The following is a 16,737-nucleotide window of genomic DNA, read 5'->3' on the forward strand; positions in this document are numbered from 1 at the left end:
TTCAGCTTGTCGTTCTTTCGGTTAAAGAGCTGAGATCAGGATTGGCCACTCCATCACTTTCTCTGGAACGCTTTGAACTGGCGTTAGAGATTACGTGGCATAGTTTTATACTTCGGATGTTATGGTTTACTGTCAAATGAAAAATTACCAAACACCATCTAAACCACGCCTCCGTCAGATCTGTCAGATTCTGATTGGATCAGTGAAAGGAATGTGTCATGTCTTTTTAACGCTACCTGAAATGAGTCCTGTTGGAACACTTAAAGTCACAGTACCTTTATATTCTATAGGATTATAATAAAGTAATTAATATTTCACAGGTCGGTCACATCTTATTTATTGACACTTTGATGGATTAGCTTTATTAAAATAGAGTTCCTTGATCAATTAAAAGAAAAGATTCCATTCTTCGTTCTTCTGTTGAGCTGAAAATAAGCAGGTTAGAAGGAATGCATGAGACCTTGAGACCATATCTCATGCAGACTAGTCTTGAGTGAAGAAGGGTAAAATAAGAGTCATTCCGTTCCGTTACAACATGAATGAGTCTTGTCTGGACAATAGACCCCTGAGTCATGCTATTTGATGCAGATGATAAAACGGTGATCTAGTTTTGGCCTTAATGTGACCAGCGAAGCTCAGGTCTGAATCAATTATGACACCAAGATTTTTAACCTGAGTCTTTGTCTAATAGTAAAAACCAGGATTGTAAACAAACTTAGGAAAATGGACAAAAATAATCCAAAAAACATTTTTACATGAACATGTTTTATTGATTTATTTGGAAAAAAAAAGCAAATGTGAATGCACACATGAACACACATGTTTGTGCCTCTCACACACAGCAATGCAACACTCAGCTGTTTTCATGTTGTAAAAATTATTTTTCAAAACCTGTGTGACTGGTCTTGTGTAGCGACTAAGGCACTGAAAACTCGTACTTTCATTCACAAAAATCACAAAATTGTAGCTTTTATCTTTTCTAACCTGAAAATGCCCGCTTAATCACAGCCGGCACAATAAGCCTTAAAAACCATGATCCTGATAATGACTCCATATTTTTAGTCAGCAGTGAATCAAGACAAGAAAATTTCATTTAGTATCTTTTTGCTAAAAAGCTGAAAAAAGTTCATTTTAGATCATTTTCACAACTAAAAAGTGACAAATATGCGTCAGTGTCTTTCAAAAGCAGCTGATCATCAGTATGAATTAGCATCAGTCCTATAAATGTGGATTTATTAGCAAGAATCAAGTTAATCCAATGATGGCTATAGTGTTGCACGACTGAAGGTATTTAAAAAAAGAAGCAACAATTCTAGCGCTGAACCAGTAGGGGGAGCCCAAGCTCCAGGAGTATGCAGCCATGAGGGGGTTGCGTTTAGCTCTAACCCAAGTGAGCAGAACATCTGGGCAGATGTCATACCAGGTGTTGCATGCAGGACATGATGGTGCGATTAAAACAGCTGGATGATGTCAGAGTTGTAATAAAAGAGGAAGAATCAAGTCTCAGATTAAAACGGTACCGAAGCAAAGAGTCGGGGGAGCTTTGGACTTCTATAATGGATGTGAGGAGGGACGTTTTTAAAGGCTGTACTTATTTATCAATAAAGAAGAGGAAGCATGAACTCTTAAAATCTAAATCGGCTCAGTCATAAGAGCTGCTTTAACTTTTATTTGTGTTTGTAGCTGTGACATATTTTCTATAAACCACATGTAATGTCCTTGACAGCTTTCTGCTTCTAGATGGTTCAACCTGGTTGCTAGCCTAACAAGTTATCCTATATATGTGGATATATAGTGTGGCCACAACCCATAGACAGAGCTCGGTCATGAGGAATACATGATTGTCTTTTTGTCTCTGCGTGCTATTGGATAAGCATACTCACTGCTACGGATGTCAGTCAACGAGGCAGTCCGCCATACGCTGTCGAAGAAGATGCAAATTCATGCTTTTTTTAGATACCAAAGAAAAGTCCAAATAGGCCAAAGTTAATGCCAAAGCTGTTTTGAACGAGCCAACGCCATCTTAGTAGTTTCGCTCTGTCGTATCATCCTGCCCACCAAACCAATGGAGCGCTGTGACTGGCACAACACAATACTGCTCAGGCTAGACTGACATGCAAAGCTAAGTCATTTTGCTTCAGCTATTGTCTGTCTAGATCTCAGGCTACCTGCATGGGACGGAGCATCAAACCATTGGACTAGAACATACTGCAAACTGAAACAGCTGTTTGAAATCTTCAACGTCAAAAAGTGAAAATTTGATAAACATTTTGGTCCATTTTCAGAAATCTTCCAGCTGCTTTAGTGGACGATGTCACGACTTAGTAAAATTTAGCAAACCTTTTACTCCGTCAACATTTTGATAGGCTGTACAAAATAAATATCAGGTGCTTTTGTCCTCTTTAACCTAGTGTGTTTTTCTTTTATCATCTTTCAAATCACCCGGGAAACTAGCAGTAACACAAAGATTCTGCTCTGCAAGTCAGTCTAGCCACGCCCCATTGTAGCCTCAGTAGATCTACTGTCGGCCCAATCAGTTCTGTGAAGAAAACTACAAAGATGGCATTGGCTTAGGGATGGTGCTGTTTAAAACTGCTTTGGGATCAACTTTGGACAATTTAGACTTGAGACTTTTGTTGAAACATAAGCATATAGAGGTACTTAAGTCATTTGTTTCAAAAAAGGTTGTGTTTGCATTTTTTTCTGGTGTATAGCAGACTCCCCCATTGACTAACATCTGTGGCGGTGAATATGTTTGTTTCTCTGATTGGTCCTAGCGTTGTTTAAGTGCGTGCGAAGACAATTTGACGGACAACCATAATTTCCGCCCCATGACTGAGCTCAGGCTATGGGTCGATGGCTACCGAGAAGGCAGAGTAAACATAAAAGCTAGCACTAGTTTCCACTTGAAACTATCTCTGACAATTTTACTCGTTAGATTTCTAACATTAAACATTATAGAAACACAAACATTTACACGAGACACAAGTAGACCCTGCTGTTGTTCATAAACCAAGAATTGTTTTTAATTAATTCTGTCTTTTCACAAAGCACTGTTTTGTTTGATGGATACATTTTAGCCCCTTTTCTGGGGCTGTGAAGTCCTCTGCTCCACAAAAAGGCGAGAGAAATTGCAATCAGAGTTTTAAGGGGCTGTTACTTTCACCCTACAGCAGGGGCATTCAAATCCAGTCCTGGAAGGCCGGTATCCAGCACATTTTAGTGGTTTCTCTGCTCCGACACACTAAATTCAGTGGTTGAATCGCCTATGCAGCAGCTCATCAGGCTCTGCAGAAGCCTGTTAATCACCTACTGAGTGAAATCAGGTGTGTTGAAACAGAGTTAAAGCTAAAACTCTGAATGCCAGCCCTCCAGGCCTGGAATTGAATAAACCAGCCCTACAGCATACCTGGAATTTCTTCTAGCGTACGATGTGCAACGGTATTTTATGGCCATTTATAAGTAAAAATCTCAGAAATTACTGAAAAAATAAAAATAAAAAACTGTTAACAGAGGGTCTCTTCCCCTGCTTGTACAGGTCACGCTCCACACCTTATGTGCGTAATTTGTTCTGATTGTCGCCATTAAAACACACTAAAATAACTAAAAAGCAACAATGTTGAAAGAGAAGCTTCTTTAGATCGTTCCTCCATCTGCAAAGGTTTGGGTAATGAGGAAGCCATAGATCTAACTGGTTGTTTGCATCGACTCAATAAACTGATGTTGGCCAACTTTTTGTTCTAGTGCAGTTCTTGAAGTCAGGAATTTTATCAGTTTCACTCCTGAGTGGCTTCTCAAATACTTCCACTGGTGCAGCCAGAGTTTAAAACTGTGCATGTACTTGATAGAACTGATAAAGTACAAATGTCTTCATTACCCCGTCAGTTGCGGTAAAACGAAAATGTTTCCTTTACAGAATCAAAGACTAAAACTGTAAGAGAAGTAGTTGAAAATCATGAAGACTAAAACATTTGGGGTTGCATGACTGTTTTACGTTCATTCATGCTGCACCCTTGGAACCAAAACAGCAGAAGCTTAAGTAACATCAGATTCCCTCGTGGATTTTTTGCCGCGTCTCACTGTGACGCCATTACTCTGGATACCATGGCGCCATCGTATAATCAATTCCCTGTAACACATAAACACACATCGACTCTTACAGCTTTCTTGCAACCACGTCTGATGAATTTCTGACATTTTTACTTATATTTCCATCAAAACTAAAAGTTTGTGGTCTGCCCAGTGGAAGCCAGCTGCTTCAGGTTCCTCTACAAGCTAATTGCATTTCCTGTTTTGAACGCAGGATGATAAATTCACCAAACTCCTTAAAGAAAAGCTAAAGGTCTGCTCTTTTCCAAGCCCATTAGACTGGAAGCAGTCAGCCGTGCCACTGTTGGCGTAGGAGGTGATTTGGTTTCCAGCACTATTGAGACCATATGATCTTTTTCACTGTTGACATTTGAGCTTTTGTGTCTAAGTTGGGGAAAGACGGTTGCCTGTTAAAATGGGATTTTGGCTGCATGCTTGTGGCTGAGCGATGGTGCAGTCTGGATGAAAAGCATTTGCACTCTTCTCCACACCAACGCGCTAATCCTCGCCGGCACAGCACCGACCGCTGGTGAGGAGTTTATGCGGACAAGCCAAACGCTTGACTCCCTCCAGCTCGTGCTGATCTCAATATGCAACTCTGACAGTATGAAACTGCTCTTTGTTTACTGGAGTGTGCTTCAGCTGGCCTAGGATGTGTCTGAAGGCCACTTTATAAGAGCTTCCACGTGTTAAAAGAAGAGACTTATTATTTAGTGTGCTTTTATCGATGGAGAGCCTCATATTAAGGCCACATTAGGGGCTGATGGCTTGTTAACCAATGGAGAGAGGGAGAGAACAATCTTAGGATGGCAAGAGGAGAGGGGGATCAAATGCACAGAAGCAGATCATGCCCCTCCCCCTTGCTAAGTGCTGCAGAGATGCAAGAGAATGTGTGAGTGTATGGGGGGTGGAGGTCGTTCTTACAGTTTAATGATGATTGTAGCGGAAATGGCTAGAAGGCCAGACGCTAACACCTAATGTGACCAGATTTGATTGTAACGGAGTACATTTACACGTAAACTACGCAAAGATTAAATATTGGTCAACGTTAAATCCCTGGAGGATTTACATGTCCTGGCCTTTTTACTAAGCCGATGGGCAGGATGGTGGAGATAGGCCATGTGGAGTGGTATGGAGGGGGCAAAGGGGCGGAGCTTATTCACAAACCTCTTAGGATAGAAAAAACAGGCTTCTCTTCACATGGATCCTTTTTAGAAGGTCAGACAGCAAAATGCACAAAACTCACCATGTTGCCAATGATCCTCACACACACTCAAATTCACACAAACATCCATAAAGATCATCCTTACACACCCACACACACCCTCCCCATGTCTCTCAGCCTGTACCAGCCAGAAGCAAGACCAACCCTGCATAGTTTTGAGTCTGAATCTAACAGCAAGAGAAGGAAGGGGCAAGCAGGGGGAGTCCGTGAAAATAGGATGAGCTGTCTCCGTAGAAAAATAAAGGAACTTCCAGAGGCTGATTTAAGTGTCTTTGGCACTTCTAAAACCGCATAAAAAACTGACACTGAGTAGAAAAGGCCAACTAGATCGAGAAGGATAAGATACAAGGTCATCCACATATAAGTCTGGCTAAACCAGGGTGGATCTGAGCCTGAACAGGTCCATACTCCACCACCTCTCCATCCACCGTGATCATGCCCTGTGGAGAGATGGGCTCCAGCCGTAGGGCCCTCACCTTCTCGTACACAAGGTGAGGACAGCCGCACGCCAAATGGGCACCCTTCTCCATGGCGAGGAAGAGACGCAGGAGGGCGGGCCGGGAGATTCCGGCCGTCACGTAAAACAGATGAATCAGTCCGTCGTCTGCTGTTGCCTCAGGGACTGTCCACAGGTCCTCGGCCAGGTGGGACTGGTAAATAGCCAGCACCAAGACAAAGTCTTCCTCTTTGACCACGGTCCAGCTCTCTGGGACCGGCTGGTCTAGGGCAGGAAGCAGAGAGTCCACAAGAGCTGTGGCCTTTCTGTCTTTCTTTGGCTCTGGCCTCATGTTGGTGATGACATTGTTAGAAGAGTTAGAGACTGTGTTTTGGTTTAAATTCGTCCTAACGGGGCGGGAGCCCAGCTTTGGTGAAGAGTTGGGAATGAGGCGACAGGGAAGAGACAGGCAGTGCGAGGGGTGCTGAGTAGTGGAAGGTGGGTGGTTTATGCTTCCTTTTGGAGGTTTAGGTGCTTCCTTAACAGGAAGATAAGCCAACCTGCCTTGGTACACTCTAAGGGAGGCCAGGCGCACCAGAGTGCCCATCAGGAAGCGAATAGCTCCCACATGACGATACTTCTCGCTCTCGATGTCAACGTCTGCCACAAAGCCCCAGGCCAGGGACAGGAAAGAGAAGAGGCGTTGAGTGGAGGCCAAGTGGACTGACACAAGGTCCAAAGGACCAACCAGACCTTTGCAGATGATAAAGCCACAGCTCAGTAGCAGCTCCTCATTCCAAGCCGGAAGTGACCTGAAGGAAATCAAGAAATAGTCAAATACGGCACCACAGACCCACATGTCAGGGTTGTTGCTGTTAAACTGAATTTCTGCTTTTTTATACGAAGGAAGAGCTGAGGTACAAAAAGGAAATGACTCCATCAGTCTGTTACCACCAGTACCAAAACACATCTGTAATTAAGTAGGCTGAACTATGGTATTTAAGGCTGTAGGGGTATTCAGACAGGGGAAAGGTTGGACGTCTGACCCTGTAGGAAATGAGTACTCCATAAATTTGAGTTATTTTGGCGCCGTATAAAGGTTTAACATCTTGTGATGCTGACGTGATTTGTGGTCTGTTGGCTCACCCTAAAATGCATCTTGTGATGCTGTGCCAACATCCTACCAGCAGGTGGTGAAGGCACTCTGGACTAGTGCTGGGTCAAAAATTTTGCACAGTTGCACTCTGGACTGTAATCAGTCAAAATGCTGGAGTTTCTAGCACGTTACATCATTCCTTTGAGAGATTAAGCAACCTGAAATGACCTCTTGCTGCCTGCAAAGCTTCGCAGTCCTGGTGTCTCCTCCCTCCTGAGGAATGATGTGCCCAGTCAGCCCTTTGCCATAATTACACAGGAGGGAGATGAATTGTCTTTTTTAAACTTAGCTCAGACCATCCGGTGCACCTTTAACTGATGCATTTAAATGCCTCATTATTAAATCGACTTACTGTGAGTAATGGTGGATAGATGCAGACAGAGCATTGCCTGAACCACCTGGTAAGATACCAAGAGGTGTCTGGATGGCTTGCTTCCAGTCTTCTCGCTCCATCAGACCATTTATCACCTGAATGAAACAATGAAGAAAAACAGAAACAAATCAAAGTGGCGCTTAAAAATAAACAGAACTATATTTTCAAGACAAATGTTTGTGTCCTAAAACTATTGGAACAGCAGCGTCCAAAAACAAAGACAATAGATAATAACAGACAAGTTTTAGTGTGTTATAAAACATTGTGTTGTAATGTATTCTTCTTCACCAAAGAATGTGTTCATTCAGTTATATTGTCTCATCATGTAATAATGTTTTTGTTCATATAATCTTCGAGCTTATCGTCTTGTGTTGTATTGTCTTTTAATGTATCCTCTAGTAGTGTACTTCCCAGTGTTGTAACATTTTGCGGTATTGATTACCAGTTTGTAGTGTATCACCAAGTGTGGTATCCTCTTGTTGCCTTGTGTGTCAAGATTTTTCATAACATAATTGTACTGTATGTACTGTAATGAAAAGTACTGTCATGTAAAGTACTGTCTCCTAAAGTACTGTATCATAACATACTATAACTTATAGTCTTGTAAATTACCATATTGTAATGTACTGTCTTGTAAAGTACTGTATTGCAACATACTGTACTTGTAAAGTATCATATTGTAACATATTGTCTTGTAAAGTACTGGGTAATTAAGTACTGTATTGTAACTTATAGTCTTGTAAAATACCCTATTGTAACTTATTGTAACTGTAACTGTAAATTACCATATTGTAACATACTCTTTTGTAACGTACTGTCTTGTAAAGTACCGTAGTGAAATCTATACTATCTTGTGGCATACTGTTTTAAAATATACTGTCTTGTAAAGTACCATACTGTCTTGAAACTTATTCTCTTGTGATGTCCTGTCTTGTCAGTTACTGTATAGTAGCATACAGTATTGTCACTTACTGTCTTGTAACACTGTATTGTAATGTAGTGTATTTAATCATAATGTGTAGTAAAGTACTGTATTGTAACCTACTGTCTTGTTACATAATCTCTTGTAACATACTGTCTTGTATTGTACAGTAATATATCATCTTGTAAATGACCATATTGTACCTGCTGTCTTGTAACATCCTGTCTCTTAACTTACTGTCTTTTAAAATACTGTATTGTAAAGTACTGTATTGTAAAGTACTGCCTTGTTACACAATCTCTTGTAAAGTACAGTCTTGTAATGTACTGTAACACATTGTCATGTAAATTACCATATTGTAATGTACTGTATTGTAATGTATTGTCTTGTAAAATGCTGTCTTGAGATGTACTGTCTAAAGTAGTGTATTGTAACGTACTGGCTTGTTACATAATCTCTTGTGAAGTACTGTCTTTAATGTACTGTAACATATTGTCTTGTAAATTACTCTATTGTAACGTATTGTTTTGTAACATACTGTCTTCTAACGCACTTTATTGTAACGTACTGCCTTGTACATAATCTCTTGTAATGCACAGTAACATATTGTCATGTAAATTACCGTATTGTAATGTACTGTCTTGTAACTTACTGTCTCATAACTTACTGTTTTTTAACATACTGTACTGTAACGCATTGTCTTGTAACATACTTTACTGAAACATACTGTCTTGTAAAGTACTGTATTGTAACATACTGCCTTGTAACATGCTGTATTGTATCAAACTGCCTTTTAACATATCGTATTGTAATGTACTGTCTTATAACATACTATCTTTTAACACAATGTCTTGTAACAAATTGTCTTGTAGGGTGTCACCATAACATCTTATGCTATACTGTGTTGTAGCATATTATCTTACATAGTGCCATCTTGTATCATATATTGCCTTGTATCATATCATTTAGCATATCACCCTGTGATGTTTTGTCTTGTAACAAATCTGTTCTTGTGGTGACTTGATAAGTATGTTACTGTAGATCAGTTGTGCTGTTCTATATCTGATGACACTGACGATGCCATGACTGACAACATAAACTCGAGACATTAATATTTAGTTCTTGGTGGCTTCAGATTGGTTCAAGAGCCACAGCACCTGATCTCCCTTGTCATGTTTGAGAGCAAATTAAAATTTCATATTCCTATTCCAAGAAGAGCTGAAAATAGAAACAGGAAGGGGGTAGAGGTTGATTTCCACCTGTGACTGATTAACGATTTTCATCAAAAGTAAGCAGAAGGGGGCTGCATACCTCAAAAAGCAGCCCGTCACCTGACATGATAACCAGAGCATCCCATTGTGACAGGTCGGCCTTCCTCACTAGCTCCCGCGCATGGTTCTTGTGCTCTGCAGAACACAAAAAAATTCAATTAATAGCAAAGCTAAAGTAAATAAAACAAAAATATAAAGCAGGAAATGTGGCAGAATGTGGGACAAACAAGGGCAGAGAAAGACATGTTCCCTTTAGCGCCAGTCTCTGGTGTGAGATCAGGGAGATTAGTCAGAAAAGAGATTCAATTTCCCCTTATCGGAGCAGACATATCACATTAACTCATCCAGTGGCTACTCGGCAGCTCCAAGGCAGCTTAGCCAGACATCTGTGACTGAAATATCTGCATGTGTGTCGTTAGAGCTTGGTGTGTGCACGAGTGTTGGTTAATGTGCTGGTGGAGAGAAGAGCTGTTTGTTCAGCCTAGTTTTATTGGTAGCGTCCTTGAGATGGTCCTTCTGCCGGGGGTCTCACAGGCTCATCCCGCCAGCATTAAAGTCTACACTCCTGCCAGCCAAGGCTCCCCGGTGTAGTCACATGTGGGAAATGAAAACAGAGTAGGAGAGAGGGAGGCAGATGGCAGACATGAAGCTAAGAAGCAGTGCATTTATGATGGAAAGATTCTTCCTGAAGTATTGATCAAGCCTCTCTTTTTACCCACGACGGAGGTCTCCCATTTACTCCTCTTGTTGCTGCTGTTTGTTTGCTGCGTGCTGAAGGGACTAGAGGCAGTTATGCAGTGCTGTGTTGACAGACCAAGGTAGAGGGAGTGCTGCACAGCTGACTCAGCACTTTCAGCTTGTCCGGTCTTAGATGGATGCTTTACTTCCCAGACACTAGTGAAAAGGTCCCGGCAAACACTCTCTAAGATGTGGCATTGTGATATCATGATGGGAGTATTCTGATGACATAACAAAGTACAAAAAAAGCATCTGATGTTATTTATTCATTCAAAGTATCCTAATAATATGACTGCATGACATCCAGTTTTGTCTTTTGTTTTCAATAACAGAATTCTTGATGTAAAGAACATTATTTAACATTAACATCCATCTATCCATTTTCGGTTGCTTATCTGGGGTTGGGTTGCATGGGCTGTTACCTAAGCAGAGAGGCCCAGACGTCCCTCACCCCAGCCACTTGGGCCAGCTCCTCCAGGGGAATCCTAAGGAATTTTCTAGCCAGCCAAGAGCAACAGTCCCTCCAGCGTGTCCTGAGTCGTCTTTTTTAGGTCTTCTCCCGGATGGACATGCCCAGAAAACTTCACCAGAGAGGCGTCAGGGAGGCATTCTAACTATGTAGATGCCCAAGCCACCTCAACTGGTTCCTCTTGCTGTGGAGGAGCAGCAGGTCTACTCCAAGTCCCTCCCGGATGACCGAGTTTCTCACCCTATCTCTAAGGGAGAGCCCAGCCACTCTGAGGAGAAAACTCATTTCAGCCGCTTGTATTCGCGATCTCGTTCTTTTGGTCTCCACCCAAAGCTCGTGACCATAGGTGAGGGTAGGAATGTAGATCGAAAGGTAAATCAAGAGCTTTGCCTTCTGGCTCAGCTCTCTCTTCATGTAAGAATATAGTGATAATTTTACAGTGAGAAAATCCCAGAAGAGTCTACTGTTTCAGTCATTAGGAAGGAAGGCTTAACTGAAACATATTTCATATCCAGCTGGCTGCTGAATTGTCAGTTTTACTCCTTTCTAAACAAAGGAAGGAGGGACGTAACTACTGTTTACCATCAGTGAGAGTGGGGATGCCATGTATCCTGTGAGCTAATGCTGCACTGCCGATAATTGTAATTTGACAAAGGCTGGCAAAAAGCTCCAGAGTTGTTTAAAGTGGTTGCAGTGACCAAGTTTTATCACATGATGTCATTTTTACTTTATTTCGACATAATGCACCTTTAAGGAGCTCTGGGTGGCTCTCATCTACCCCCGGAGCCACCGAGGAGCTTTTTGACCACCTCAGTGACCTCAGCACAGAGATTGGGGAGCCCAACCCAAAGTCCCTGAATTTTGCTTTCTCACTGGAAGATGTGCAGGTGGTACTGAGGAGGTCTTTGAAGTACTCTGCCCACCGATCCACAACGTCCCGAGTAGTGGAACATTTTCGAGGTTCTATCGGAGATATGAATTTAAACTCTGCCAGATGTTCCCAGCAGACCTTCATAATATGTTTGGGCCTGCCAGGTCTTACCGGCATCCTCCCCCACCAACAAAGCAAACTCACCACCAGGTAGTAATCAGTTGACAGCTCCGCCCCTCTCTTCACCCGAGTGATCAAGACATGTGGCCGCATGGCCGAAGTCCACTAATAAAACACCTCTTGAATTGAGATCAAAGGGGCCATTCCTCCCCACCACACCTCTCCAGGTCTCTCTGTCAGTGCCCACATGAATGTTAAATTCCCCCAGCAGAATGAGGGAGTCACCAGAACTTGCACTCTCCAGCACCCCCTGGTGCACCGTGGTTAGATGGTGAATTAAAAGAATATAAGGAAAAGGGGTGTTATTAAGGCAGAAGCAATTACATCGGGGGATGATGTAGTATGGGAAAGGTACAAGAGGTTAAGGAATTATGTTACAAAACTGAATAGAATGAAAAAGAGGGTGTATTACAAGAACAAGTTTGTGAATGTAAATGAAGATAGAAAGAAACTATGGAATATGTTAAATGAGGTTACGGGTAGGAAACCAAAGTTATTCCCTACATATTTGGAAGTTGGCGATTCATTTTTGAGTAAACCTGTTGATATAGCAAATAATTTAAGTGATTACAAGATGATATGAAAGTAGGGTTAGGAGGGGATTTGACTGGAAAAATTATGAAAGATAAAATAATGGGTAGTAAATCATGTTCTTTTTCATTTAAATTAATGACAGTTGATATGGTGAAGAAGTGTATACAGAAAATGAAGGTGAGACCTGCTGGTACTGATGAATTGGATGTGAAGTTATTGCAATTAGTGGTGGATGACATTGCAATTCCGGTGTCTCACATTATTAACCCTTTGATGCATAATGGCCACTACAGTGGACAGGTACTCAAAATTGTTATTTATTTGTTTTTGCTATTAAGCGCAGCTGTTGAAGACTTTATTGCATTTGAGCCCCTCCATTTGGACTTCAGTAAGCCAAGCCAACATATTTCATGCTCAGAATGCACGCTGCCCACTGAAGTGGACATGTAATAAATTATTTGTAAATTATAAAATTTTACAAAAAATATTTGTTGAAATTTGTTTCATTCACACTTAAAGACGAATGAAAAATAATGTTAAAAAAATCATGGTTGAAGACTTCATAATTCATGCATCAAAGGGTTAATTTGAGTTTGGAAGAATGTAAATGCCCAGGGAAATGGAAAATGGCAAAAATTGTTCCTCTTCCAAAAATAATGAGCATTTTTCTGAGAAAAATAGTAGGCCGGTGAGTATTTTACCGATTTTAGGGAAATTAATTGAAAAACTGGTTTTTGATCAAATAACTTTATATTTCGAGGAAAATTAGTTGAATTCTAAATTTCAGCGTGCATATAAAAAAGGGTACTCAACAACAACGGCACTAGCACAGATGACTAACGATTGGATGACTAATATGGATAATAGAAAACTAACTGGGATGGTATTATTGGATATGAGTGCGGCTTTTGATCTAGTGGATCATAATCTATTACTGATGAAATTAGGGTTATATGGTTTTCATGAATCAGCTATTAAATGGGTGGAAAGTTACTTAACTGAAAGGGGGTTTATGGTATTGTTTAATGGCAGTTATTCTCGAAGGAAGAATCTTTTATGTGGGGTTCCGCAGGGAAGTAGTCTTAGGCCATTGTTATTTTCAATTTTTACTAATGACCTTCCATTTAAGTTAGAATGTGCCACAATTGTATTATATGCGGATGATTTGACTTTATATGTAGCGGAAAGGAATCTGGAGGAATTTAATTCTATTTTGGAAAAGGAACTGAGGTTAGTAGAAGGGTGGTTTAATGAAAATAAGTTAGCTATTAATGTGGAGAAGACTAAATGTATGGTGATGGGATCACCTCATTTGTTGAGAGAACCTGTATTGAATTTATGTATAAGGGAAATGCCAATTGAGTAGGTTAGAGAAGTTAGGTTACTGGGTTTAACAACTGATGAAACGCTAAGTTGGAATAGTCAAGTGAAACAGATTTTAATTAAAATGGGAAAGAACATGCAATGGTGAGGAATGGTAGACAGTGTATTCCATATTTAAGTAGAAAAGTATTAGTTGAAGCTATTGTTTTGTGTCACTTGGACTATTGTGCAGTAATTTGGGCTGCTACTACGGAAGCAAATTTAAATAAGTTACAGGTCGCACAAAAGAAGGCTGCTAGATTAGTCTTAAATTGTTCTTTTAGAAGGAGTTGTGAGGACATGCATACTGCTCTAGCATGGATGGGTGTACGGAGTAGAATAAAGTACTTATAAAATTTATTAGGAATGTTTTTCCGGCTCTTGGAGGGTGCAGACGCTTTCCTTCTCCTCTCCTCCATATCTTATCCTCAAGGCCTTTGTCTGTCTGTGTGCTGGTGCACGGCTGCTTCTGCATTTTTTCTGGAAACTGAAATTTACAAAAATGGATCTCGTCAGTTGGTCACTCAACGCGGTTGATACAATTTTTTCAACGATGAGAACGGGAGAAGGGGCTCCAGGATGCCCCTCTGAGACAGACCCAGTTGGACACATCATGGACTCCTGGAAACAGTGGAACTTGATGTGTCTATCTCAGCTGTCAGTGGAGGACTCTGAAGATGTGTGGATATTCGTGGTGTTGGTGTCGGGTTTCCTGGTGATTGGCCTTGGAGGCTATCTGGCTTACCGGAAAATTAACGAGCTGTCGAGGAATATTGGCCTGATGCCCGAGCTCAGAGAAGGATTGCACTGCGCTGTGAATTCACAGACTCACATAACTGTCGAGATGAATCGTAAGCTTGGAAGTTTGGCCGAGATTCATTCATTGGCACAGAAGATGGATGCCATCAAGGATAGAGTGGAAGAATCAGCACGGATTGGGATAGTTTAATGTCCATTATCGGGATTTTGAGAGGCTGAGGACCAACAAACTGTAAGACAGAGAGTAAAGTATCTCTGTCTGGCCCCAAAACAATTTCTAATTGGAATCTGGCGCCCTGGAGCCTGCAGGGCTACAACGAAAACTTCCCCCTCAGAAGATATATGGAATGTGCCATCACTATGGCAACTCAACTCCTATCCCAGCCTGGGCGGGACTGCGGGAAGGCCGCTGAAACGTTCCAGGGTCACTGCAACCCTCCAACCCTCAATGCTCCTCCCCCTATCCACACTGAGGTGACATGCGCTGCTTCTATCGTGGCTGCAGGAACTGAAATAGGGATAGTCCGAACCCACCACCCCACCTAGTGGACACTTATGTTGTGTTGTCTGAAGTCTGTTGCATATATGTTTGTGTTTTTTTTTTTTTTTTGCAGCGCAAAGCTGCCCTCCCGTTGGAGGGTAACTCTGAAGTGCCTTTTTTTCCCTCCACCTGAACCAATCACCATGTAACCCTCTGATCTCTATTAAGGTAGCGCGACTCAGGCTTGCGAATGACCACAGTCACCAATTCTTGTCATGTGTCTTGCCCATGTATGTCTGATCTCTGAATTGTGTGTACTGAAACTCTAATTTCCCTCTGGGATTAATAAAGTATCTTTGATTTGATCTGAAGTGCTTTTGCAAGATCTTAAGTCCGTCCTCATCTTTTGTAAGAACAAAACAAAGTTTATTTACAAAATTGCCTATTTCTATTTTGACAATGATGCAGTTTGATATTTCTCCCTTTATTTGTAGTCCCAGGTCTTTCTATATGTATTTTACAAGTCCCTCATATTTTTAAGGTCTTTTATCTTTTATCCATTTTATCTGTTTTCTCTGTTCTGCAAATTGACAAGGCAATGCCAACACACTGATTACTTTTATTTTCTATTTTGACCATTCTCATATAGGTTTGCTGCCATTGTCTGAGTCATTCATCTGATGAAGATCACTCAACCCTATCTAATATCTGACGTCCCTTTGGTTGAGCAAACTGTAGCTAAGAGGGCCTCTTGAATCCTCTAGTATACAGAGAAGTTAAACATTGAACCAGTGACTGAAAGCGTATAAAGTCCACAATCATTAACCTGCCATCACCGTGCTTGAGAGTTGGTATAAGGTTTTGAGCAACATGATCTTTTTATCTTATGGAAATAAGTATCATTCATTACACAGACACAAGAGACAGTTGATTAATATTATGATATGACATGGTGTTTTATCTTTATGACCTTTTATAACTCCAGTATGAAAAGGCAAACAAATAAAAAAGAATAAAAAGTACACTAAAGTGCTTCCTCCTTGCCAAACATGGCACTGTGCATGCCCAAATATCTTTACTTTGGTCTTGTCTGTTGAAAGCACATTCTTTAGAAGTCGTGTGGTTTGTTGAGATGCAACTTTGCAAACCTAACCCACACTGCCACATTCATTTTTAGAATGAGGAGGCATTCTGCTGGAAAACCTTACAAACATGTTTTACTTATTCTATCATAAACCTAAAAGGGCTACATCATGGAAAATTCACTGTTTGGAGATTTGTACCATAAGATAATGTCATTTCCTCATGAAAAATACCCACTCAATCCCATTTTTGGCTGCTTTCATGCATTTTTCTGTCTCACCTGCAAATTTTGAGTTTTATTTTGAAAATCCTGCAAAAGCTTCAATGGAAACTAACTGTCTCATCAGGCATTTCTCCTCTCCCTGAAGCTAGTCTCAGATTTGAAACCCACCTCCCCTGGAAGTAGGTCACTAATGCCCACTTTCTCCTAGCTGCGGGCAAAGAGTATTTTAAATCATGCTGCTAAGAATGTGACCTTTTTCTTTTTTTTTTTACTTTCTTTGTTTATTTAGCCAGTGTGAGTCCATGCGAGGTGAGCAGAGTAAATCAACTAAAATGCTGGTTTGAAATGACCAAATCCAAAGATCTTTAGAGACACAAAATAATTTGCAGAAAATATTCAATGAAACTAAAATATATTTTAAAAAAAGGAATCTGCATCAGCTGGCCTAATAAATTACTGCTGACACTGGGAGTTGAACCGGCGTCAGGAAATGGCAAAACAAAATGAAAAGCAGATGTTTTAACCGCTGGACTACCAAGGCCAAAATAATGGCAAAGTTGCCTAA

General features: G+C 40.9%; 1 protein-coding gene across 1 annotated transcript in view; it reads right to left on the reverse strand.

The window, feature by feature from the left end:
* Positions 1 to 750: 750 nt before the first annotated feature.
* The window catches only part of LOC107374236 (sphingosine kinase 1), a 52,033-nt gene continuing 36,046 nt past the window's right edge, over positions 751 to 16,737 (reverse strand). Inside the window, exons 3-5 of the mRNA XM_070542656.1 lie at positions 9,513 to 9,607; positions 7,259 to 7,374; positions 751 to 6,562 (exon numbers count right to left, since the gene is read on the reverse strand). Coding sequence (XP_070398757.1) covers positions 5,665 to 6,562; positions 7,259 to 7,374; positions 9,513 to 9,607 — 1,109 coding nt within the window. The 3' untranslated portion in view covers positions 751 to 5,664. The remainder of the gene's footprint in view (positions 6,563 to 7,258; positions 7,375 to 9,512; positions 9,608 to 16,737) is intronic.

Source organism: Nothobranchius furzeri, chromosome 12, assembly GCF_043380555.1.
Source record: "Nothobranchius furzeri strain GRZ-AD chromosome 12, NfurGRZ-RIMD1, whole genome shotgun sequence".
Classification (NCBI taxonomy): Eukaryota; Metazoa; Chordata; class Actinopteri; order Cyprinodontiformes; family Nothobranchiidae; genus Nothobranchius; species Nothobranchius furzeri.